The 24,517-nt window shown below is 47.6% G+C and overlaps 1 protein-coding gene across 10 annotated transcripts in view; it reads left to right on the plus strand.

Annotated features, from left to right (window-relative positions):
- ARID1B (AT-rich interaction domain 1B) overlaps positions 1-24,517 on the plus strand; it is a 443,873-nt gene that overhangs the window by 415,007 nt on the left and 4,349 nt on the right. For all 10 annotated transcript variants that reach the window (XM_045058284.1, XM_045058282.1, XM_045058281.1 and 7 more), the window contains 8 exons: positions 1,050-1,259; positions 4,045-4,249; positions 9,727-9,865; positions 10,116-10,288; positions 16,235-16,382; positions 18,825-18,921; positions 20,383-21,166; positions 23,396-23,526. In XM_045058284.1, coding sequence (XP_044914219.1) covers positions 1,050-1,259; positions 4,045-4,249; positions 9,727-9,865; positions 10,116-10,288; positions 16,235-16,382; positions 18,825-18,921; positions 20,383-21,166; positions 23,396-23,526 — 1,887 coding nt within the window. The remainder of the gene's footprint in view (positions 1-1,049; positions 1,260-4,044; positions 4,250-9,726; positions 9,866-10,115; positions 10,289-16,234; positions 16,383-18,824; positions 18,922-20,382; positions 21,167-23,395; positions 23,527-24,517) is intronic.

The following is a 24,517-nucleotide window of genomic DNA, read 5'->3' on the forward strand; positions in this document are numbered from 1 at the left end:
AGAAGTGAATTTTTCACAGCAGCCCTGGAACTGCAGATATTAAAGCACACAAGTTATTGTTACAGACATAAGAGGCATAAAAGAAAAATATACATTTGGGCTGTACCAAAAATGTTAGCTTCCCAGATCGCATAATCCAGAAGGTGGGCTTCAGTTGTGCACAAACAGAAAATTTTGACATTTTACTATCACATAGAATTAGAAAACCGAAGATAAGAATTAGAGTTTCAGTATAAACCACACGAGCACATAAAACCCATGTGTATAAAAGTAAACACATACATGTATCCATAGATCTGCAGGGAATATGAAATAGCCCATGTGTTTGTGATTAAAGCATGGTTGCCTGAGAAATCTGTTAAAACAATTGCTACAAGCGCCTTGCCTTGGCAGAGAAGTCCAAGAAACCTTACGTAGGGAAAGCTAGTCATCGTGAGTAAATGCCAAAACTTTAGCTGGCTTAGTTAATAAAGCTTACAAAGGAGCAGAAACCACACCACTGGTCCCTATGAATTGTGACCTACCTTCTATATTTCAGCAAGTCCCAGATCTGTTCTCCATAAGATTTAGCATTTTAATGAAGACACACATTAATGACTCTTATTTTAACAAGGAAAAACAAGAGTCCGTTTAGTTTTTTGGGCTCTATAATATTACGTAAATGTGAAATTTTAAGTTCACTGTGATTCTTCTATGAACTCGCACCCTCTTATTTTTAAAAGTGACATGGGGCGTCCTTGGAAACTTGCCTTCTGGGATTCAACGCTTCTATCAATCAAGTGAAAAAGGGTTTTGTTTTTTTGGTTTTTTTTAAGTATATAAAAGGGGGAGTTTGGGCCCTTTATTTAAAGTCAAAGTAAAGTCTTAATTAAGAAAATGTATAGTTTGTGCCTGAACTAGTAGCCTTCATTCCTGATTGTTGTGTGATAGCGGTAGTTTTTAAATTTCTTCTCTTCTTGTGTTTGGTAGCTCATTACTTTTTTCTCACCTTCTTCCCTTTCCCTCTGCCCACCCATTCCCCACTTCCAAATGCTCTTTCTGGGCGCTAGAAGTCCAGCTCATCCACCACCACTGGGGAAAAGATCACAAAGGTGTATGAGTTGGGGAATGAGCCGGAGAGAAAGCTGTGGGTCGACCGGTACCTTACCTTCATGGAAGAGAGAGGCTCCCCCGTCTCCAGTCTGCCCGCGGTGGGCAAGAAGCCCTTGGACCTGTTCCGGCTCTACATCTGCGTCAAAGAGATCGGAGGTTTGGCACAGGTGAGAGTGCGAGTGAGTGAATGAGGAGACGTTGTGCGTAAGCTCCCAAAGGTTTCTTTGTACTTTTTTTTTTTTTTTTTTTTTTAATAAAAAGCCAAGCCCGTGGGATTCATGTCTGTGTGCTGTGCGGGGAGAGCACTGGGGTGGGGCCCTGGGCCTGGCACCAACTTGTAGTGTGACCTTGGCAGGTCACTTTTACATGGACCTCCATTCTCATCTACAAAATGAGACAGTCAGGCTGGATTTTTCTTTAGGTTCCCTGACAGCTCTAGAAATCTGTGGAATCTGCCAAGATTTCATAGTAAATGCTCCAGGAATGTTTTGCAAATGACCAAATTAATTGTCTGGATCAGTTCTAAATCCAAAGCAATTTATTAAGAAAACGAAGTCCTGTATCTCACAGCATGTCCACAGTGCCCGAGTGGTAAGAGGGGCATTTCTGCACAGAACCGGGGCTGGGGTGCAGGAGGGGTGGCATCAGGGTGGGGAATTTCAGAAGGCACTCTTCGGGCTTGTGCGGTGCCTCCCCTGCCCCTGCCTGACTCTCTGAACCAGTGCTCCCCTAAACTTGGTACCCTGGGGGCCAAACTTTCCTCCCCCTGGTCCTGGCTCTGCTGTGGTCTGGAGTCTAGCACATGAGTGCATGTCCTGTGAGAGGAGCAGGGAAGGGGTCCCAGGTAAGTGCTCACTGCGTGCTGGGCACCATGCTTTCTGTTTGTTCTGGCAAGGTCTTTCTGAATACCCGTTAAATGCAGGCGTCATCAGCCCCAAAGAGGAGAGGACACTGTAACAGAATGAAACACGGTTGGGCGGCCCAGGGACTCTCAGGGTAGCTGTAGGCCAGGTCTGTCAGATTCTAAGACACGTGCCCCGCCCCCCCCCCCCATCTTCCTGTAGCTCTCAGGCTGGTTATCCGTTAGCATTACTTGGGGAGGGAAGAAGAATCACTTGGGGAGCTTTAAAAACCTGTCAGCACCTGGACTCCCACCCGGATCACTGAAAGGAGCTCCTCTGGGCCCAGGTGGTCCAGTACACAGTGTGGGACCCTGCATTCCGCCCCGGTGCCGCAGGGTCGCTAACCATTCGGGAGTGAGTCACCTAATCCACGGGTACCGCTGAGGGCCCGCCTTGCTCTCAGCGCCTCGCAGCTCTAGGGGAAGCAGGCCAGGCCTTTGTCCCTAGCCTTCCCGGAGGGGCCTCATCCCACCAGAGACCTTCCGTGTACGCCCGAAACCAACAGAGCTTGAGCCAAGGCTTTGCAGAGTCAGGTGGTAAGTCGTACATCGCAGACCAAGTGCATGAGTGGTGGTCAGTGGAGGGAGAGCTCAAGATACAAAACTCTCTCCTACACCTAGACCCCCTCACCTTTCCTCTCTGCACCTGCTCCCCCAACCTTTCCCCTCTACCCTAACCCCGTGGCATAGATTTTTTAGAATCCTCAGGACACTATACAGTTGGGTTTCACCCTCACAGAAGCATAGAGCTTGTCCAGACCCCTTACTTTTCCTCCGTCGACAGCGTGAATTACCTTCCATGTTGGGTCTGTGGGTGAGGTTCATTGCCTACCTGGCTAACAAGGGCTGCTTGAGCACAGCTGTGATGCGCGATGGTGAGCCGCGTGGCCACGTTGCCCTTCACCCCGTCTTGATTTCTACCTGGCCGCCCTGAGCTGCAGTCAGAGCGGGCACTGGCAGCCACATAGAGGTCGGTGCAGAGCCTTGCTTTTCAGGGCAGCCCAGGCAACACGCCTCTTATCCCTTCGGAAGCATTTCGCGAGCCTTTTGTTTATCACACACCATTTAGTACTAAGTAAATGGACGTAAAGAGCTTTGTGATAAAGTTTGAATCCAAAAATTGAACATTTCATTAAAAACCACTGTCGCCTTAACATTTAACCATGCTCCTTACTTAGCTCCAGGCGCGTCTAAAGGCAAACTATTCCCCAAATATTCGCAGGTCTGTGTGCTTCCTTCGGATGTCCAACCTTGCTTAACTGTCCCAAGTGGAAACCGAAAGTTAATGCCTAAAGTCCTTTTGTAGCATCCCAGGATTTCTCTCCTTTTTTCTCTTCACGTTGCGGCTCTATTCTCTGCAGCCTGAGTGTCAGTGGGAACCCTGCGTGGCCCTGCCCCTTCCCCAGCTCGCAGGTGCCCACCGCGTCGGCTCGCTCGTGGCTTCACAGAGCCACCCAGGGTGGATGGCTGGTGCTGGCTTTCCGGTGAGGGGCCCTCTGCCCAACACCCTAAGAAAGTCTCCCGTGAGAGAAGAGACGCAGGCTAGAATTACAGGGAGCTCGGGCTGGTGGAAAGAAACACTGTTTTTCGTATCAGAGCTCAGCACTTAAATTGCAAAGTAGTTCTGTTACTGCTTTTTAAGTTCTTTTTCGGGTGCCTTTTTTTTTTTTTTTTTTTTAAGATGAGAGGTGGGCTGGGGATGAGCGCTGGTGAGAGTGTACATTTGCTCAAAAAAATCGCGGGCTCTGAGCAGCAACGGCCTGGAATGGTGCGACGCATTAGAAGGCACACCAAGCAGAAGAATCGCAAGGAGCAATGCTTTTTATGTAGCTATCAGCAGGTCCCTTAATGGTTTTATAACTGTAAATGCTGTCTATGCACTACTGAGTGGGAGTAATGAGCATTCGTTAAGAGAGGCAAATGAAAAAAAAAAAAAAGTAAACCAAGACATTAAGTGCTTTTTTTTTTTTTTTTTTGTCTCCTGGCTTTAAACAAGCCACTTTGCTGCAAACCAATGATCCTGCCTTTTTTTTTTTTTTTTTTTTTGCTAGGTTAATAAAAACAAGAAGTGGCGTGAGCTGGCAACCAACCTAAATGTTGGCACTTCAAGCAGTGCAGCGAGCTCCCTGAAAAAGCAGTATATCCAGTACCTGTTTGCCTTTGAGTGCAAGATTGAGCGCGGGGAGGAGCCCCCGCCGGAAGTCTTCAGCACCGCGGACACCAAGAAGCAGCCGAAGCTCCAGCCGCCCTCTCCTGGTAAGCGGGAGTACTACACTTGTCGCCGGGGAAAGGCGAGGCACCTGCACCCCCACCCCCACCCCCACCCCAGGGCGCTGGAGGCCATCCGCCACTCATGTTCTGAGAAGGCCACTTCACAGTAAAGCAAACAGAACGCGGGATCTCTGAGGACAAGGGGCGTTTTGTTGTGTTCTGTTTAATTGAACCCCCCCGGTCGGCAGTGCTTAAGGGAGGCCAGCATGCGGTTTGGGATGCTGCCCTCTGGGGCCAGCATTTCCAAGGCTTTCTGTGGAATTCTGAGCTGTAGACCTTTATTCCTTATACAGGTATTTAAAAACATCCCGTCTAATTCTGTCAAAATAAGTATCCCCAGTAACCTTTTATTCCTTGTACAAGTATTTTTAAATATTCCATTTAACTCTGTCAAAATAAGTGTCCCCGGTAACCTGTGCTCATACTTTTGTGCTACTAGAAAATGCCACCCTATAGGTTTGACAGCCAGTTCCTACCAGCTGTGCCTGTGTCAGCGACACTCAGAGTTGTATGTTAGCAAAATGAAATTTGGACTTCTTTTTACTGTCCCCTGCTCAGCATGTTCTCACTTGTAGGGAATCTAGCAAACTGTCACGGTAAAGGTCCATGCAGCCCTGTTTCTGAGACCGAATAGCCCATTAGCTCTGACCTAGAGGCCAGGAGTCTTAGGAATACTACCTAGGAATGACGCAGTTCACCTAAATCCTCATAAGCAAAACCAAGCGAATGCCTTCTCTCCTGTGTCTCCACTCAACTGTTCGAGACCCTGCCATTCTCTCAGCTCTCCTGCTAGCCTTAGTTCTACCTGTTAGCGTTTCAAATTACTGACTCATTATATTCTAATAAATACAGTATTCAAGATAGGAAGAAACTTACATCCTCCTGAGTTCTGGGTGGTGACCTCACTCAAGTCCGATCCAACCGTGTTCTTGTCTTTCTGGCCACATCCAAGCCCTGTGATGGGGTCAGCACTTAGCCGTGCTGTCCCACGTACAAGGTGAGGCTGGCCGTACCTGCCACTGTCCATCACACAGGATTGCCCTGGGATCAAATGCCAGTATTTCTTAGGCACTTAAAGTGTGCCAGGCACCTTTCTAAGTGCTTTTCCATTCAATCGCATCCCCCCTATGATGCACAGATACTGTCCCAAAGTCCATGAGAAAACTAAGGCACATAAAATCTTGACTAACTGGCCCCAGATCTCCTGCTAGTGAGTGCTATCCAGCCCTGGCATTATGCCTAGACCTACTGTATTCCTCTGTCCGTATTTGAAATAGCATTGTAACAGGGAAGCCTTTTGCACACACAAGAAGGTGTCTGTGAGCCAAAGAAAGAAATTGTTTTCTTTTTAATTATTTCCTCTTGCTGCTTTCTGGATGGCAGTGCTAGTACCTAAGGTCACGAATCAAGGGATCTCACATCGCTACTTCCGTGGGCCAAAGCGCACTTGCAGGGAATACACCTCGATATATATTTAGATCTGACAGTTCTGAACACAACTAGAAATCCTCTCCGGCCCCACCCTTAAGGATTCGAAGCCTTTGCAGTTACGGTGTACCTTAAAAACTGTGAAATCTAATTTTAAAAGTCTCACAACATTACATTCCGTTCACAGAGTAAAACAAGCCGCCTGTGAACGGCTCTGAAACTATTTTTCCTAAATAAAAACTCAGTGGGGTGTAGGGACCAAAGTGGCGATGTCTGCAAAGATGTAAAGGTATATTTTATTTGCCGGGGAAAAGCTCGTGTCACTGAATGGGCAGCACTTCTGTATGGAGAATGGCTCTCCCAGCGTGACCAGCTTCAGTACAAGAAATCCCGCTGAGGCATAGACCCTTCAGAAAGTGTGGGGCCTCTTCTCTCAACAGTCAGCTCTTTCCTTTTTCCCTTTTTTTTAAAACTACCGTTTTTGTGGCAACATTATCGTTTTAACTGCACAAAAGAGCTCGGATTGCAGATGCACTTCTGATAGCACATTCTTCTCAGTGGTCCACATGGTCCAAAGGCTTGTGAAACAGGAAGCAGGGGAAGGAGGGCGTCCTGAGCTGAGCCTCCCAGTCAGGGCGCGGCCCAGGCGGCCCCGTGCGGAACACACGGGGCCAGCCTGCCTCCTTACCTGTTCTGTGCGCCGCTCGAGACGCCCCGTTCAGCCAGACAGAAGGACACGCTTGTCAGTAGGGTCCTGACCGACATCAGCCCCATGACCAAAAAGCCACGCTCCTGCCTGGCATCCGTTAAGGAAAACGACTCTGAAACATTTTTATCGTCAAAGAAGGGAAACAAATAATAGTAATTGTTCCCAACCGTTAGCCATGTTAGGGTTTCGTAGACTACAAAATTTTTAAAACCTCATCTTCAGCCAGAATTCGTGTTCTTAGAAGTCCGTCTTTCCCATAAGAAGGTAATTGTAGCTTCTTTCTTACCGGCACGTCCAGGCAAACTAAACTAAAAGATTCCTGAGAAACATGCCAGATTGCTCTTCCCAGGGCCGCTCGGAAGCAACCCAAATCCCGAATCATTTGGTCCTGTTAGCATCGTGAGTCGTCCACCCGGCCCCCCTTTTGGAGGCGACGTGGCTGACGTGGCCTGAAATTCATTTCTGCCAGCCCCTGGGAGGTGTCACCCCTCAGCCCTTGGGGGCGCGCCACGATCCTCACTCGTGAGTGGCCGTGTGGCTTCTCACGCCCGAGACCCGTGTGGCTGTCTTCCAGTGACTAGAGCAAGTCCACGAGAGAAAGCTCCCGAATGAAAGCCGGGCAAGGCCTGGGGTATGGTTGCACCTCTGAGGCACCAGTGGGGATCTCGCTATAACAAGCCCGTAAAAGTTTGTGGAGTTCTGCTGAACAGCTGCGGGAATCGGCCTCCCCAAGTGGCCCGCGCGGCCCGTAAGCTGGGTGGGGGGCCGGGGGGTGGGGGGAGCAAGGAAGCTCGCACATTCAATTAGTGAGTCTGTAACCAAAAACCCATCCATCTTTGCTGGCAGGTGGCTGACTGCATTTCTATTATTAGCTGACAGGTGATGTCACAAAACCTGTCATGGATCCAGCTAGGGAATCCTCAGCGGAAGATAAATGAGAAAGGGGTTCAGGTTATAAACAAAGGTGCCCTCCGGGTGACCTCTAGTCGCTGTAGACCTGGGACATATCAGCTATTCTCCCTTCCCTCCTTCCCGCAACCCCAGCCAGAAGTAGGGCACCAGGTTCGTGCTGTGTAAATTATCTTCCCAGTTAGGAGTCTGGCTGTACAGTCTGAAGTGTGTGAATGTACTTAACCTTCCATAACCTTTCCATTGTTTACTTTCGAGTATACATTTGTAGCTTCTGGCAAAAGGTAGGGATATCCTAGAGAGTTGTGCCAGCCTCATCTATTAACGGAGCTTCAAGAGGTTGCATTCATTTTTTTTTTTTTTTCCTGAAAGGAGCAGAAAAAACACTGGCAAGAGGGAAGAATTTTTCCTTTTTTTTTTTTTATTAGCTGTAAATGTGAATACTTGTAAATAAGGGTCATTCTGAAATCACAGCCTGTGAACCGTTTTTCCAAAGAAGCCGTATAGGCTTGCTGTGGAGCCTGTTCTGTGATTGAAGAAGCACGTTAATTTCCGGGCGCCCGGGTGACTCAGTCGGTTGAGCGGCCGATTTCGGCTCAAGTCATGATCTCCCAGCTCGTGGGTTCGAGCCCCACGTTGGGCTCTGTGCTGACAGCTTGGAGCCTGGAGCCTGCTTCGGATTCTGTGTTTTCCGCTCTCTCTGCCCCTCCCCCACTCATGCTCACTCTCTCTCTTCTCTAAAAAATAAATAAACAACAACAACAAAAGATTTAGAAAAAAACCCAGAAGCACGTTGTTTCTCCTGCCAGCTCTGTGGGGCAGTCACGTCAGTAGGATTATCCTTACGTGTTAATAGAAGACTGCTTTTTTCTTTTATTACCATCTACCTTTTTAATATGTATTTCCAGGGTTTCACCAAAGTTTGGTTTCTAAGCATGCGTTCCTAAGCTTTTCTCTTGAGATATTGGCATGAAAAAGATTGTCTACTTTTAAAGTTAGTCCTCCTGGCATCTCTGGGAACTTCCCTGAGTCCCTCTGGACCCAGGCACCCTCTGGACCCAGGCACCCACAGGACACCTCATACAGAAGGCAGGGCCCTGGCGGCCAGGGTCGGGGTTCATCCCCCAGCCGGCCAGGCCCGGGCTGACCTGAGCTCATTGGAGACCTCTGTGTTCAGCCAAGGCTTTGTGAGTAGAAGTGCTGGACTCGTATCTCTGACTCCTTCCCAGTGCACTCTGTCGTCTCCAGGGATTTGCGGAACCCCGTTTACTCTGCAGTCAAATGTGGCTGGTGGTGATTGTAGGGAGTCTTGGACAGCTGGTAAGAAAGGGACTATAGCTAATAACTTGTACAGTATCATCACTTACAAGCACTAGTAATTCTGCCATGTGTAATGGCTCTGAAAGCATTTATTATAAACCGCATGAGGGCAGGAATTTGTGTCTTTTTTGTCAGTTTTGGACACTGGCGTGCCAGGGGTAGAAATAAAGCTTGCAATATAGTAAGCGTGTTATTTATCCAGTTAAGTATTTGTTTCATTAATAGATGAAACCAATGTCTGTTGAGCATCTAACCTGCAGAGGCCTATGATAAAGCAAGAACCCTTAAAATACTAGGTTTTCCGATAAGATGAGTTGAAATTTTGAGAAGATCTGCTCAATTCTGAGTTCTGTTATTATAATGTAATTATAGTTAAAGCCGAATCTTGGGACTCTGATAATGACATTAAAGAACTCCAAAGAGCATGACTTCAGTTTTTGTAATAACAAATCTGATTCCATAGCTCTAAAAATGACTCTGTTAATGACAGAGCATAGACATATCCAGACATCGAGGAGGCATTGAAGTGACATAAGGCTCATTACTAATTTGTGTCATTGCATTTGAACTTAAACATTTCTTGTTGCCTAAGACCTGGTACTCATTTTTCTAATTTTTTCCCCTAAAATAGCACAATAGTCCATCAAATTGGTGTACCAAATTTTTCATCCTGTTTTTCTTCTTACTCTCAGACATTTAGATTATCTCCATTATAAACAACACTGAAATAAACATTTTTCTGCCTAAAGCCTTTTTTTATATTAGATTATTTTCTTTGAGATAAATACCCAGGAAAGCAATTACCCAGTCAAGAGGTATAAATATGTTTTATGGCTCACAAATGAAGTATGTTGCCAAATAGATTACTAAAAAAAAAAAACAAAGAAAACAAAAAAACCTTTTACTAATTTTCCCTATAAAGAATCTAAGAGCAACTAATTTTACTACGTCGTTACCAGTAATGGATATTGTTACTATTTCTAATAAGATGGTGTCTTGTTTTCCTTCCTTTTTTTTTTTTTTTAAAGTAAGTAGGGAGGATGAGCTTACTCGATAACCCCTAGTGTCTTCCTTACTTTCTTACTCCTTGTCCCAGCGAACTCAGGGTCCTTGCAAGGTCCTCAGACCCCCCAGTCAACCAGCAGCAATTCGATGGCAGACGTACAAGGCGACCTGAAGCCACCTACCCCAGCGTCTACCCCGCATGGACAGATGACCCCAATGCAAGGTGGAAGGTGTGTACGGTAGGAGATCTCCGCGAGCCCCACAACGTCGCATTTATCGATCTCGTAATGTCCTGGAACAGACTGTAAAAGGGCCGTTATTGCCTCACGAGCTTCCAAGTGTCGACCAAGAAATTACATCCGTGTAATTTTTCGGATGGTTTTTACGTGAAAAACTTTCAAGTTAGGCGCGTTTCCCGATCGGGCATTTGGTGGCAACTCCTGATATTTCGTTGCGCTTTCCTTGTCCTCGTCTCTTCAGAAGCGGTACAGTCAGCGTGCACGACCCGTTCTCAGACGCCAGTGACTCATCGTTCCCAAAACGGAACTCCATGACCCCGAGCGCCCCGTACCAGCAGAGCATGAGCATGCCTGACGTGATGGGCAGGATGCCCTATGAACCCAACAAGGACCCCTTCGGTGGAATGAGAAAAGGTAAATGCGGAGGGAGCAGACTAGGCCCAGAGGGCATTTTCCTCTCTGCCACCACGCAGCCAACCCACTTACCCATTAGAGACGTGTCTGAGCCACAGCTCCCCAACCTACTAGATTTCTGGCCTCGGGAAAAGTACTCAGTAGCTCTGTGCCTCAGTTTCCTCATCTAGGAATTAGGGCAATAACAAGACCTGCCTAAAGCATGTGACGAGGATTGAGTTCATGTACAAAAAGCCCACTGAAGAAATGACTGGTGCACGCAGTAGGCACGCGTGCTCCTGGCGCTCCCTCGCGCTGCACGCCTTGTTGTATACCATGGGCTGGGCAGGGGCTAGGTGCTAGGTAGTATGATAAGTCAGACGTAGTTCCTCCCAGAGTTGACGGTGTCTTAGGGGGAACAAACAAAAAGTAAGCGAAACCACAAATACGTAATTAAATATGGTGGCTGATGGAAGGAAGGGCACCAAGTGCGGCGATGCGGGTTAAGGGTCATGGAAGGGAAGGACATATGAGAAGGGATGGTCAGGAGGGGAGGGCTTTGAGGAGATGTCGGTTATCTGCTGAGACCTGAGGAATGAGGAGTAGAGAAGTGCAGGGGAGGGGGAAGGCCCGAGGCAGGAGTGGGCCTGGCGTGTTTGAGGAGGTGGAAGGCATCTGGGGATAATGGGCAGGGGGGAGGCTGAGTGCACCGAAGCCATCAGGGCCACTGGGCCAGAACTTTCAGCCTCCCGGGGCTTGGGGATGAGTCTGGGTCTGTACCCTCGCCGCAAGATGTTCTGTAGGAAGTGACGTGACTGGGTCTTTTGTTAAAAAACAAGTAACTGGGCATCTATGGAGAGTGTGTTGGCAGGACCACTGTGATGGTCCAGGGGAGAGATGACAGGGCGGAGTCAGATTCCAGCAGCCAAGAGAAAAGCAGAAGCACTCATCACACGTTCTGGACTTAGAAAGAACAGGCCGGGCTTGCTGGATTGACCGTAGGGGTCAAGGTGAGACCTTACTGAGAGGGTGACGACCTTACTACTTTGGAGATGCCCGCCTGGGAAGGGGCCCGCTGGTAGCGCTCACTGTTAGCGCCTGCACTGTGGACAGCTGCGGGAGGAACGAGGGAGGAGTCCCGTGTTGACGTGGGGATGTGCTAAGGCGGTAGGTGGTGGAATGTCTGTCTGGAGCTGGGCAGAGCATTGGAATTAGGAATCATTTCAGGGAACTCAGCAGAGGAGTGGGATGGAGCATCATGGGATGGATGGGATCACCAAGAATTGGGAGAGTTCTGACGGACGTTAGCAAACACCCAGCGTGGTTTTTCCCTTTATGCTCATCAATCCCCAGCGCTCTCTTGGCTCTGAGAACGTAGCATCTAAGCCTCTGCCCTTTGAGCGCCTCCCGAGGCTCACACACTCCGAGCTCTTTGGCACCCTTCCAGGTGCAGGCGCGCTGTGAAATTGAGGCATGATAGTGAATATCATTGGAAGAAATACAGAAAAAGAGCAAATACTGTTTTCACGGAATTGCTTCTCGGATCCCTTAAACAGTAGTACCTCTATTTAGATGTTCGGGGTATGTGAATTTCTCGATATGTTATCCTTAGGCGAGAGAAACGTAAAGCCCAAAACCTTGGTTTTCACAACTATTATGGATCAGTGAAAGGCAAAAATGAATCATTTCAAAATTTTAAGTATTTATTTTTTACTTTTTTTAACATCTATTCATTTTTGAGAGACAGAGTGTGAGCAGGGGAGGGGCAGAGAGAGGGAGGCACAGAATCCGAAGCAGGCTCCAGGCTCTGAGCCGTCATCACAGAGCCTGATATGGGCCTCGAACCCACAGACCGTGAGATTATGACCTGAGCCGAAGTCGGATGCTCAACCGACTGAGCCCCTCAGGCGCCCCATTTCAACATTTTAAGTATTAGGCATGTATCGTTTAACTACCAAATGAGATTATGTTTCATGTGTATTTCTTAATAACATTTCAGGTATGTTCCACAGAGTAAAATAATCTAATTTTTCGTTTCAAAAAGTTTCAGAGCTGTCTGTTCCAAGTGAATATTCTACAGAACATGCAATAAATCTGTAAGCTCAGAAACTCAAAAGCCTTGTAAACGTTGGAGGTGGTTATTTTTCTTAGTGGTATGAGATATTAGAAAGAACATTTTGTTCTTGCTGATGGTGGTTGTATCACATTTTTAGGCTCTGAAAATATGACAGTAACATGGGGAAAATAATTAGTAGTGTTTGGAATCTGGCTTCAAAAGCTATGTGAACCGTTTCCATTAGCCCCACCTGTATACTATATTAGACGCTGAGAGTTGTATTTCTTTTGTTTCTGTGCGCCTACAGTTTTTCTTATTGTGAAAATAAATTGGGCGGAGGGGATGATTGTGGATTACCTTGTTAGGCACTAGCAAGCTGTATCATGTGTTTTCATCAACTGTGTAAGTGATACAGTGGCTGAGAGGGGACCCCCTTCTCGCATTTCCCCGGGACATTTCGGCTCACCTGCTACCTTACCGTGCTGGTGTAGTTAGCACCAAATTAAAGCAGATAAACAGAAAACCCACAGGAAACAAATTTTTTTCTCGCCCTGTCCCTGTTACAATAAGTTTCGCATTCCTCAGTTCACATGATTCTGTCGGTGAACTGGTGGTGCTCCGATTCCTTATGTAATGACCAACATCAGGGGAAAGCCTGCTTTCTGTTGCTGCCGCTGGCCTGCAGCGTGGTGTAGGGCAGAGACCAGAACCTGTCCCAGCCTCAGTGGCCCTAAGCATCCTGGGCCCCACCCGCCCGCCCCCCACTTCTATAATTCGTTACTGATTGAAGGATTGATTAATTGCTTATAAGTGAACAGTAAGTGAATATTTACATATTGTATATCTAAACAGTATATTTTGAATACCCGTTAATATCTTTATACATCATCCTTTTTCTTAATGCTCCAGTAGTGAACGTGTTGTTTCATCATGCTTTGCTCTTCTTAAACATGAAGCTGTGATTATTGACGTATAGCTGTTTTTTCACATGTGTAAGAGTGTGTCTGTGAATAGATTCTTAAAAGAATAACCGAGGGGCACCGACTGACTTCGACTCAGGTCATGATCTTGTGGTCCGTGAGTTCAAGCCCCGCGTCGGGCTCTGTGCTGGCAGCTCGGAGCCTGGAGCTGCTTTGGATGCTGTGTCTCCCCCCTCTCTGCCCCTCCCCTGCTCATGCTCGCTCTCTCTCTCTCTCTCTCTCTCTCTCTCTCAATAATAAATAAACATTAAAAAATTAAAAAAAAAAAGAATAACCAAATCAAGGGATGTGAACTTTTTTTTTTTTTTTTTTAGTTTACGGAGTATCTTTTACTCCGTAACAAACTGCCACAAAAAGTGGTTTTAAGCAACAGCACTTGGGTGTGTCTCACAGTCCTCTGGTGGGCGGGGTGGTTCTTCATTTCGAGTTGTCAGCGGGGACCCTGAGGCAGCCTCTGTCACCTGGAAGCCTGATCAGGGACTCTGCCGGAGCCGCGATCACTTGAATGGCCCGTGTCATCTGGAGGGTCTGTTGGGAACTCATCTGAACCTGTCGGCTAGGGGGCCTCCCCCCTGGGCCGTCCCACGGAGCTTCTGGGGTGCCTCGTGGCGTGGTGGATGGGTCACAGACACTCCAAGTTAAAAGTTAAGTTAAAGGTTGCTTGTCAGTTTAATACTCTTCACATGAACGTGGAACAGTGTGTGGCCCTCACTCCCTTACCAAGAATGATCATTATCAGTCCTTTTAATAGTTGCCAGTCAGATGGGGCGGGGGGGGGGGGGGGGGGGGAGGAGTGGAGGGGACGGGAGGGCCTCATAGTTGTTTTGACTTTCATTTCTTTAATTGCTAGTGAAATCAGACACCTTTTCATATATTGATGGGCCATTTGTTCTCTTATTTTCTGAATGTCCATTTATGCATTTACCCATTTTTTTTAAAAATCTGGTTGTCTTTTTCCTTACCTATTTTTAAAGAATTTTTCTTGTATCAAGGAATTAAGCTATTTAACTTTAATTATCCCCCTTAATGTTTGCCTGTCTCTGTTCTTCCATTTATAAAACGGAAAGTAACATCAAAACTCATTCTACCACACGGGGACTTAAGGTGGAAGATACAGTGTGAGATAGCTCACTTGCGAAGCACAGAGCCCCCCGCCCGTGTGAGACCCCATTATCTGCACCTCTGTTCTAGCAAATTCCATCAGCTCACAGACGTTTAATCAGCTTTTGCTTCGTGTCACATAAAAGTAACCTTCCTAGGATGAAGAAAGGTAGTAGCACTGTATACCAATTAAGATTTGCATTAAAATGTTTAATTTGCCTACAGGCTAGTTTTTGGGCTTGACCCAATTTCCTTCAGGCTCTGAGCTGATGCTAATTTGCATATTTGACCTAATTGCCACTCTACGCCCTGATAGAAATACTAGTATTTCATCCATTCTTGAGTTATTCTTAATCCCCTAGTGGTTTTCCTTTTCCTGGTTTTGGAGTGAGTCTGCTGATAGGTATTCGTGCTAAGGTTTTTTCTTTTTTCCCCCGTAAGGGAAGGGAACTAACTTTACCCATACAGCTGACCCTTGAACAACACAGGTTTACACAGATTTTTTCAATAAATAGATGCATGGTACTAGAAATGTTTTTCTTTTCTTTTTTTTTTTTTAAGTTTATGTATTTTGAGAGAGAGGGAAAGAGAGCATGCTTTCAAGCCAGGGAGAGGGAGAGAGAATCCCAAGCAGGCTCCGAGTTGTTAGCACAGATCCCAACACGGGGGGCCGATCTTACAAACCAAGAGATCATGACCTGAGCTGAAATCAAGAGTCAGATACTTAACTGACTGAGCCAGCTAGGCGCCCCATAAATGTGTTTTCTCGTAAGATTTTCTTAACATTTTCTTTTCTTTTCTTTAGCTTTGTTGTAAGAATACAGTATATAGTACGTATAACATACAAAATATGTGTTAATTGACTATGTACATTATTGGCAAGGCTTCTAGTCAACGGTGGCCTGTTAGTAGTTAAGGGGGAGTCCAAAGTTGTACATGGATTTTCAACTTCGCGGGGGTGAGCACCTCTGACCCACGCAAGAAGGGTCAACTGTATATGCATTTCTATCTCACAACCACTGCATGAGGTGGTATTACCAACTTTACTTCATCGACAGGGAGTTGAACTCAGAAGTTTGATAACCTACCCAAGAAAGGGCCGATGTTTGCTCTCTACCTTCCTTCATAACAAATTACCACAAACTCAGCAGCCTGAAACAACATCAGTTCACGGTCCCATGTTCCCGCGGGCTCTCAGCTCAGGGCCTTACACGGCAGACGACATCAGCATGTCAGCCAGGACTCGGGGCCCTCTTCCGAGCTCGTTGGGGTTGTTGGCAGATTTGGTTCCTCGAAGTCGAAGGACTGAGGTCTCATTGTCTTGTTGGCTGTCGTCTGCCTTCACAGTCCTAGAAGCTGCCACCTTTGTGAATATGTGGCCTTCTCCACTGCATGGTGGGTGCCTCCTCAAGGGCGGCAGGCGGGTGTCTCTGACTTCCAGACACAGATTGAAAGGGCACGCCTGGATAATCTCCCTTTTAGTTGACTGCCAGTCAGCTGATGAGTCACTTTAGTTACATCTGTGAAATCCCTTTGGCCATCGAATGTAATGTAATCACAGGAGCCATGTTCCCATCATATTCGTGGGTTCTACCGGTACTCCAGGTGGGGGCCCATTTCAGGCCCGTGCATGGGGTCAGGGATGGGGATCTTGGGGTCCTTCCTGAGTCCAGACCTTACACTCATTGGTTTGTATTGATGTCGGCCATATTAAGACTGAGACATCTACATCTGCCATATTGAGGTTAACAGAAATGACTAGAAGGGCTGTCTGGGCCCCTTGGGGGTCGAAAATGCTTAATTTTATATCCGTGATTTAAAATGTTGCAGTGCCTGGGAGCAGTGAGCCCTTTATGACTCAAGGACAGATGCCCACTAGCAGTGTGCAGGACGTGTATAACCAGAGTCCCTCCGGAGCGCTATCCGGTCTGGGCATGGGGCGGCAGCAGTTTCCCTACGGAGCCGGCTACGACCGAAGGTGAGTGTTTTCTAAGACGACACGGAGAGAGTGCTAGAAACTGCACTCTCCTCACACGTGCGTTTCCGAGCCCGGGGAGCCGACGACAGCACACAGTACCTGCTTTCCCGCCAAGCATCGTGTGGGGTGGCTGCCTTCAGGACGGGGGAGGGGGACGCCTGAGAACCAGGTGGTCCTCTCAGCACCCGGATGCTCGGCCCCTGTCCCCGCACCGAGACCCCCACCTCCAGCTGCCCCGCGTGGCTCCTCCTGTGAACGGCCACAAAGTCGGGCGTGTAGCATCGCCCGACCGCCTTCCCGCCTGCATTTCTTCCCTTGGGAAAGCCACCCAGGAAGCTCTCGAAAAAGTCTTCCAGGCCTTGTCTTCTCAGATGTTTCCATTCTTCCCTGCGAACGTGTGAAACGGAGAGAGACTACTCTGCTCCTTCAGAAACATCTCTGAGGAAAGCCACGGCAGTCTTTTTTTTTCAGGGTGGCCTCTGGACACTGAAATGGTGGGCTTCAGCGCTCACCCAGATTAGTTTTAGTTAGGTGGAGGGAAAGTCATTGAAGTGTCTCTGAGAGGTCGCCGGAAACTGCTTCCTAAACTAGTGGCTTATGGGAGACTTCTTTTTGTGAAGCAGGCCCCTTACCTGTGCCCCTGACCTAAGTACTTACTACGAAAGCCCCTTCCCCTGGATGGGAGGTTCTTTACCTCACCGTCGCACAGGTGCTCAGAAACAAAGTCTTGAATGTAATATTTGTGATTTTGGAAGGAAATTGAGGCTCACTAGAGGACTCTGTTTGTAACTGTGGCCACAGGGGCATGGCTCGGGGTAGGGATGGCTGGTGTGGTGGTGTTCCTCACAGACTGCCCACCTGCTGGGCCGTGGGCAGTGGTGAAGTCTTGGGAAGGTTCCCTCCCCCCCACCCGGTCCCACCCCGTAACACAAACAGGAAGGAAGGAAGTTTGAAAATCACTGTTTTTACCAAGTAATATTCTTTCTGGCACTTTCTGTGCACCTGGTTCTTGCGATTACATAGCCATCACAAGCTTAAAGTGATTTGGTACTTTCTAGTAGCGACTTAAGAACCTAGACTTCGGATTCTTACCCTGGCCATAAGTGTGGTGACTGTTTATTTGTGGTGTGTCTGTTAACCAGTTAACCATCATGCTTAGTGTGCTGGAGCAGGGATTTGACTTAGATCCGTTTTTGAGGATCCAAGAGAAACTCTTTTTTCCTTTTCCTTCCTTCCTTCCTTCCTTCTCTCCTTCCTACCTTCCAATGAGATTAGGAGAACAACTCTCTTGGAACATATATTCATAAATGAACCCAGGCAGATGCGCTGTTCTGTTTCTTCTAGAATGCTTTCTAGAACTGGTTTAGGTCATCTGGCTGTACCACATTAGGGCTTATTTACCTTTGATAGATTTTCTAAAAAGTGTTACTTTGTTCAGCTTAAATTTTATCTATGTCAATTCTATTTCTTTCCTCAACTGTAAGCTTCCTTCTAGCTGTTAATGCCCTTCGCAAACACGTCTCCTATGTCTGTTTTACCTGTGATCTTCTAAAAATTCATTTATTTTCTTTCTTATTTTCATTCCTTGACCAGTTTAGGCATATATTCAATCCAAGTATTGTCTTTCTTACAGGATTCATTCGATACACTAAGTAAACCAGTTTCTCTCTTTAAACTTCAAATCTATTGCTCTTTTAAGCGTGCTACTTTTATGGTATTTATAGCTGCTCAGTGTAATGGCAGTTGAAAAATAAGTGTATTAGTCATTCCCATTTTAAGATTTAGAAATGTAAAAAAGATCTAAACGTAGGAGTACGTTTAAATCAACCCCGTCACTCTTGTAAGTCCTCTCTGTTACTCTTTTCTGTGGCCTTGTAGGGTCATGGGACTCCAAAATTTTGAGTAGGTCTATTTTTACAGTTATTAGCTAACTCAGTATCATTTTGGATGAATCGCGAAGTACGCTTTTTAAGAGATTGAACACTTCCTATTCGTAATGAGAAGATAAGTAGAGACAGTTTCCGTGGTTATACGTCTGTGTTCTGGCACTCCCAGAAATCCCGCTTTGATTCTTACGTTGCTTTTGTTATCTCCTGCTTTCATGAACACCTCACATCACCATGTTGTGACACTCCCCGGGGCCGCGTCAGTGGGTGGGCGGAGGCTCCTCTCAAAGGCAGAGGGTGCCAGCCTGTCCTGCCGGGACTCCTCACACACCTACTAGCCAGGAGATTGGCAGCGTTCCCAAAACGGGTGTGCCCATCCCTTTGGCTAAAAGTTCAAGTGCTGTTTCTGCTTGGCGTGCCTCTGTTGGAAGGTGTTGTGCAGTGAGGGAGAGACCAGACCACTCGGGGGTGCAGAATTCCCAGCAGTGAACTGTTCGTTTCTCTCTCGGCCTGAGGTCTTTTGAAAATGAAGTTCTCTTTGAATGGCTCATTCTAGGCACGAACCTTACGGGCAGCAGTACCCAGGCCAAGGCCCTCCCTCAGGACAGCCGCCATATGGAGGACACCAGCCCGGCCTGTATCCACAGCAGCCGGTGAGTTGGCGGGCAGGAATGCATCTCTGTGCTTTCTGTTTAAAACTCAAATTTGCGTTACTTCTGAGAAGTTTTAGGAAGTATAACAGAAAACAGTGGTATTTATTGAACAATCAGGATATATTTGCTCGTGCTAGAAAATATTGTTAGGATTTTAAAGTCAGCACATTTTAAAAAGTTCTTGATATATGGGATCCCGAAACAATTATAACATGTTGTAGGAAGCAAAGGACGTTCATCCTTGTAAATAACGCCCGGCCGGAGTAAAGGTTTTTTAAACGGGTGTCTGGTGTGTGTGTTGTCCTGTCAGATGCCTGAACTGAAATTTGTCGGTGTTTTAAAGAAGGTGTGTAGAAGAAAAAAAACAACTTCAAATACTATATACCAGTATCAAAAGTTAAAAGTTAATTGGCTTTTTAAGAACAAGATCTTAAGGACCGCGTGTTTTGCTGACATGGGGGGGGGTGGGGCGGGTTACGCTGGCCTACGCGGCCATGGGTCTTCAATTGTGTAAGATGACCTTGCAGATGTCGCTACTGATGCAGAGAATTGCCCACCATGCTGTGGCCGTTCAGACACAGGACTTTGCTGTCTCGAAACAACTTTTCAGGTCTAAGACCTCTGGTAACATGGAAGGGGTTTTAAGCATTGAATTCTACTGGAGCGTGTATGTACGTGACTTTTATTTTTACACCAGCTGGTCCTAAACAGCTTCTGGGTGAGGTGAAAGAACACGAACACATCCACATCTCTCTACGTCAGGAGGTTCCCACCTGATGGGGTGCTGACACCCGGATGTCCCCAGGAGGGGAACCTAGTAACGTGGGCTGCACCGGGCCTGCTGTCAGAGGCTGGGACCAGCGGGGCTTGCGGGGGAGACTCTGACCTGCACAGCTGGAAGTCGGGGTGGGGGCCGTAGACCGTAGGGTGTCCGTGCAGGCCCGGTCTGAGGAGCCAGATGCCGTGGGGAGACATTGCTAACGCGAAGCTAGGCCTGAGAAATCTGTCCAGGGGCTTTCAGGCTGGCCTTCAGGAAGCTCAGTCCATTCTGGTGAGAGTTTTCCTCTTCCTGCCGAGGCACCTTCGCGTAGTCCCGAGCCCCTGTCTGGCGTCGCCTGTGTGGGAGTCTCCAAAGCCACGTCCTCCTATATTGCAGCCCTGAGAAATCCCCAAAGGGAGGAGAGATACCTACCAGGAAAAAGAGAGAGGAAGCTTTCTTTTCCCCACAGAAAATTCCAAGCACACGAAAACAAACTTTGGAAACCCTCTTCGGAGTCCATGATGTGGTATCCTAATCCGGAAATAGAGTGCCTAAATTGTTAGTCCTTAGTTGTCACAGGAGCTTCCCATACCCATTTTGAAATGAACATTCCGCCAGGTAATAACTGTTTTGCATAATTTAAGTGTGTGATTATACCTGTAAAAGCACATCAGTGTGATTTGTCTTTATATGAATTTCAGAATTACAAACGCCATATGGACGGCATGTATGGGCCTCCGGCCAAACGCCACGAGGGAGACATGTACAACATGCAGTTCGGCAGCCAGCAGCAAGAGATGTATAACCAGTACGGAAGTTCCTACTCCGGACCGGACAGGAGGCCCATCCAGGGGCAGTATCCGTACCCCTACAACAGAGAGAGGGTGCAGGGCCCCGGGCAGATGCAGCCGCACGGGATCCCGCCTCCCATGATGGGCGGCCCCATGCAGTCGTCCTCCAGCGAAGGGCCTCAGCAGAGCATGTGGGCGACGCGCAATGATATGCCTTACCCCTACCAGAACCGGCAGGGCCCCGGGGGCCCGGCCCAGGCCCCGCCGTATCCAGGCATGAACCGCACGGATGATATGCTGGTACCTGAGCAAAGGATCAATCACGAGAGCCAGTGGCCTTCCCACGTCAGCCAACGTCAGCCTTATATGTCCTCTCCCGCCTCCATGCAGCCCATCACGCGCCCGCCTCAGTCATCCTACCAGACGCCTCCATCACTGCCAAACCACATCTCCAGAGCCCCCAGCCCCGCGTCCTTCCAGCGCTCCCTGGAGAGCCGCATGTCTCCCAGCAAGTCTCCCTTTCTGCCCTCTCTGAAGATGCAGAAGGTCCTGCCCACCGTCCCCACGGCCCAGGTCACGGGCCCGCCCCCCCAGCCACCCCCGATCCGAAGGGAGATCACCTTCCCTCCTGGCTCAGTCGAGGCATCGCAGCCAGTCTTGAAACAAAGGCGAAAGATTACCTCAAAAGATATCGGTAAGCGTTCCGGGCTCGGTCTGGAAATGAAGCCCAGTTGTGTTCTAGAATTTTCACGTTAGCTTAGATCTAGCTCCTGTTAATCTCAGAGGGATGAAGTTCTTAGGACGACAAGCTGTCAAGCGGTGGTTCTACGCAGGGGCAATACTTGGAAGCTGCTGATCCGAGTTCAGAAACAGTGCCCGAGAGGAGCGTGAATTGACGTGGGATTTTTCCACAGGAGCGTTATCTGTGCGCGAGAGTAGAGCCCCAAGTGAGAGACCAGGGGATCCTCAGCGACTACCACGTTCTGAGCTTAAAGCTTTGACCTTAACCAGGCACTTAATCTCTGCAGTGTGAGCCTAACAGCCGAGAGGCTAATGAAATGCTGAGGTGGCCTGAGAAAATACGAGCCACTCTGTAATTTTGGTAACAACATACAGACCGTGAGCTTCCCCGGGAAAAAGTAGAAGCCTGCATGTGATACGTAGATAAATATATAGTATATACGGAGTTTGATATGCTTTGATGTATAGAATTGATGGTAACCCGGTGCTGGTAGATATGGGCCCAGAAGCTATTTCAGTCGGGTGCAAATCGTGTTTATTCATTCTGTTGGGATGTTCTGAATGCTAATTAGAGATCTGGAACGTCTAGGAGGACGCACAGTTTTTCTGCATTATTTTTGAAGTCCTTTTAATACGGCAAAGGAAATTATAGATCTTGGTCATACAAAAAAGTTTTCAAAAATCTCAAAATCACTTGACTTGAAATCATTTACTACAGGGACTAGAAAATCAAAGATATTAGAGATGTTTTCAACCATCAGAATTAAGGACCTGTACAGAGAGAGGGAGAGAGAAGTAAGGAGTTTTATAGAGAGGGGTGCTGGAGACAAGGAGGAGATACAGACACCGAGCACCATTTTCTATATGGAAAGATATACGTAAAAATATGCACATGTGTCTGTGTGTTTATGCGTGTGCACATAAATGTATTTAAATTTTTATACATGTCTTTGCACATGTTAGATCAGTGTTTGTCTTCAGCCTGGGGAAAGTTATGTTCCTTATTTAAAGAAAAAAATTTTCTAATGTTTATTTATTTTTGAGAGAGAGAAAGAGAGACAGAGCGTGAACGGGGGAGGGCAGAGAGCGAGGGAGACACAGAGTCCGAAGCGGGCTCCAGGCTCCGAGCCATCAGCACAGAGCCCTATGCGGGGCTCAAATCCACAAACTGCGAGATCATGCCCTGAACCAAAGTGGGACGCTTAACCGGCTGAGCCACCCAGGCGCCCCTATGTTCCTTATTTTAAAAAGGAAGTTTGCCTTTTCTGTTAGAAAAGTTTTGTGTGCCTCTTAGAAAATAGGAAACGTAGATGAGATCAACCTAAAGGTGGAAACCCACGGCCCCCCCAGCACAGGAGATCACTGCTGATGTCTGGCATTGGCTGTGGCCCTGGTGACTTCTGACCGCACAGGCCTGCTCGCGGCATGCGCTTCCGCCCGCTTCCCGAGACAGAAATTTCAGACCTATCGCGGGCCTCTTCTCCCAGCCCCATCTTACGGCAGATCCTGCAAACGTCTTCTCTAACCCCCCTCTCTCTTCTTCGGTAACAGGAAGGGGGGAAAGAAAAGCGCAGTCGCTCTGTTTCCCATCCCCTGGCTCAGACCAAGCTGTTGAAAAATCTGAACCATCAAAGTGCTAATAATTGTCAGCAGCATGTTCTGAGGGCAGGAGCTCGGATAGAAGAGGACAGCAAGGGAATATCAAGACTCTGTATCTGAGAATGTGCTGCCGCATACTCACCAGCCTTCCAGAGATCTGCCAGAGGGGCCTCCCTGAGACATTTGGGAATGGAGCGGGCCAAAGAAGACAACCAGTTTTTTTGCTGTGACTCCATTACTAACACTCTGCTGCGTCACTACAGAGTCCGTTAGGGACTAAAGGAAATGAATCGGAGATGAGAAAGGGCCCTTGTGCTTGTTAGCACTCCCACCTCTAGAAGCACTTTGGGCTTGTGTGTAACCAATAAGCCAAAGGATCTTAAACGACAGCAGTTTCTTAGTAAGCCGTCCCCTCCGTGTGAATTCTGGAAACGATCGCGTTTAACTGCGCCTCGGCACGTTTGTTTGAAATCAGTACCTCACTCGACACCCCGCTTCTTTCTTCTTCTTCTTTCGTTATTTTCTGTTCTTTCATGCACAGAGTTAATATTCACCTCATCCTTGTCCTTTCCCCTGGTTTTAGTTACTCCTGAGGCCTGGCGTGTGATGATGTCCCTCAAGTCCGGTCTTTTGGCCGAAAGTACGTGGGCTCTGGACACCATTAACATTCTCCTGTACGATGACAGCACTGTCGCCACCTTCAGTCTCTCCCAGGTATGCCAGCGCCCGTCCAGCCAAGGGCCGGGGTAGAACAAGAAAGTTCAGGAGCTCATGCTTGAACGCGTGCCCAGAGTGGTGGGCACCCCGGGACGCGGGGCCGTCCTCGTGGCTGTTACAGATGTAGAGCCGTCTGGGCGCTTAATCCGGGAATCATAATTCCTTCCAGGCTCCAGTATAATAAACACACGCATACGTGTGCTTCTCCTGAGAAAACAGTCCCCTGTGCACACGTGTGTGTGTATGTGTGTGTGCGGCATAGATAACAGTGAAAGTAATTGTTGTTCAGAATGAATATCAGCAGGCTGGTGGGAGGTAATCCAGACACGAAGCCGGTGCTGAAGTCAGGCTGAATACGCAAGAGCTTATAACGGGACATACTCTGCTTTCCAGTGAGACATAATCCCTTCCTTTTAATTAAAAAGAAATGTTATAGAAAATGTACGAGAGAGAGAGAGAGAGAGAGAGGCAGAGAGAACAGCTTGGTGAACCCCCGTATACCCATCATTCAGCTGAAATAGTTGTGAACTCATGGCCAAACTTGTTTCTTGGTCTCCTTCCTTCCTTTCTGCCTCTGCCCACCTTATTCTGAAGGAGTCATTGAAAAGCCTACTAATCTTAGTAAGCTTAACGCTGTCCTTTGTTCAGTGCTAGACTTAAGGTGTGGCTTCCAGCATTAATCGCTAGAAGAGAGAAGGGGAGCAGAGGGTTAGGGGAAATGGCCCAACTAAGCTACAGACTTGTAAAGAAATATGTAGAAACAAAAACAAGAAAAGGCAATTCTCCTTACTGAGTACGCACAATTCTCTGCTTTGGGGGGAGAAAACCAAAACATCTAATTACCTTGCTTCTGTTGAAATTAGACCAGAATCTTCCACTTGGTCTTTTCTTCTCACATTTCAGTCCTTCATGATAGCCCTGAAAGGCAATTTTTCACTTGATAGGAAGTGTATTAATAAGGTTATAAACATCGCTTGAAGTCCACTGT

Source organism: Felis catus, chromosome B2 (assembly GCF_018350175.1).
Source record: "Felis catus isolate Fca126 chromosome B2, F.catus_Fca126_mat1.0, whole genome shotgun sequence".
Classification (NCBI taxonomy): Eukaryota; Metazoa; Chordata; class Mammalia; order Carnivora; family Felidae; genus Felis; species Felis catus.